The sequence below is a fragment of the Apteryx rowi genome, unplaced genomic scaffold, assembly GCF_003343035.1.
Source record: "Apteryx rowi isolate R43461 unplaced genomic scaffold, aptRow1 scaffold_776, whole genome shotgun sequence".
Lineage (NCBI taxonomy): Eukaryota > Metazoa > Chordata > Aves > Apterygiformes > Apterygidae > Apteryx > Apteryx rowi.
In genome coordinates, this window is record NW_020451067.1 from 67,083 (window position 1) to 68,118 (window position 1,036).

General features: G+C 73.2%; 1 protein-coding gene across 1 annotated transcript in view; it reads right to left on the reverse strand.

Annotated features, from left to right (window-relative positions):
• FUK (fucokinase) overlaps positions 1 to 623 on the reverse strand; it is a 9,410-nt gene extending 8,787 nt beyond the window's left edge. The window contains exon 1 of the mRNA XM_026088582.1: positions 586 to 623. Coding sequence (XP_025944367.1) covers positions 586 to 623 — 38 coding nt within the window. The remainder of the gene's footprint in view (positions 1 to 585) is intronic.
• Positions 624 to 1,036: the final 413 nt, after the last annotated feature.

A 1,036-nucleotide genomic window follows, 5' to 3' on the forward strand; every position in this document is an offset into this window, starting at 1 on the left:
CCGCTGCCGCTGCCGCGCAGCGCCGAGCACCGCGCCCACCCGGCCTGCCTACGCCCCCCGCTTCCTGCCACCGCCCTTCAAGGCGGCCCCGCCGCCGCGGGGGCTGCCGGGAGCTGTAGTTCCTCCGCTGCCCCCCCGCGCGGCGGGCGCCCCTGCGGGACTGCAGCTCCCAGTGTGCTCTGCGGCGCGCGGCCCGCCGGCCCCTTAAAGGCACAGTGCCCCCCCCCCAACAACCCGCCGGGGGAGCGGAGCCGGAGGAATGGGGGGGTTCACCGCTTTCTCCCCCAAAACGGTCCCCCAGGCACCCGGTGTCACCGGCTGATGGGTATCTCCTGCGCATCCCCTAGCAGCCGACCATGCCAGTCATCCCTGCCACGAGCACCGCCCAGTCTCAGCCCTGCTACTCATCCCTGCCATGACCATGCCTGGCCTCAGCCCTGCTGCTCATCCCTGCCACAAGCATCCCCAGTCTCAGCCCTGTCGCTTACCCCTGCCACGAGCACGCCCGGCCTCAGCCCTGTCACTCATCCCTGCCACGAGCAAGCCCAGCCTCAGCCCTGCTGCTCAGCCCTGCCATGAGCACACCCAGCCTTGGCCGTGATGCTCATCCCTGCCACGAGCATGCCTGGCCTTGGCCCTGCTGCTCATCCCTGCCACGAGCACGCCCGGCCTCAGCCCTGTCACTCATCCCTGCCACGAGCACACCCGGCCTCGGCCCTGCTGCTCATCCCTGCCACGAGCACGCCCGGCCTCAGCCCTGTCACTCATCCCTGCCACGAGCACACCCGGCCTCATCCCTGCTGCTCATCCCTGCCACGAGCACGCACGGCCTCAGCCCTGCTGCTCATCCCTGCCACGAGCACCCCCAGTCTCGGCCCTGCTGCTCATCCCTGCCTTGCCCCGGCCTCCGTCCTGCTCCCCGGCAGGGCCCGGGCGCCGCGGGGCTCTGGCGTGCGGCTCGCGGGTGCCCCGCGCCGGGCGCTGCCGGGCTCTGGCTGCGCGGGGGTGCGGGAGGTGCCGGCGCGGGCGCGGCCCC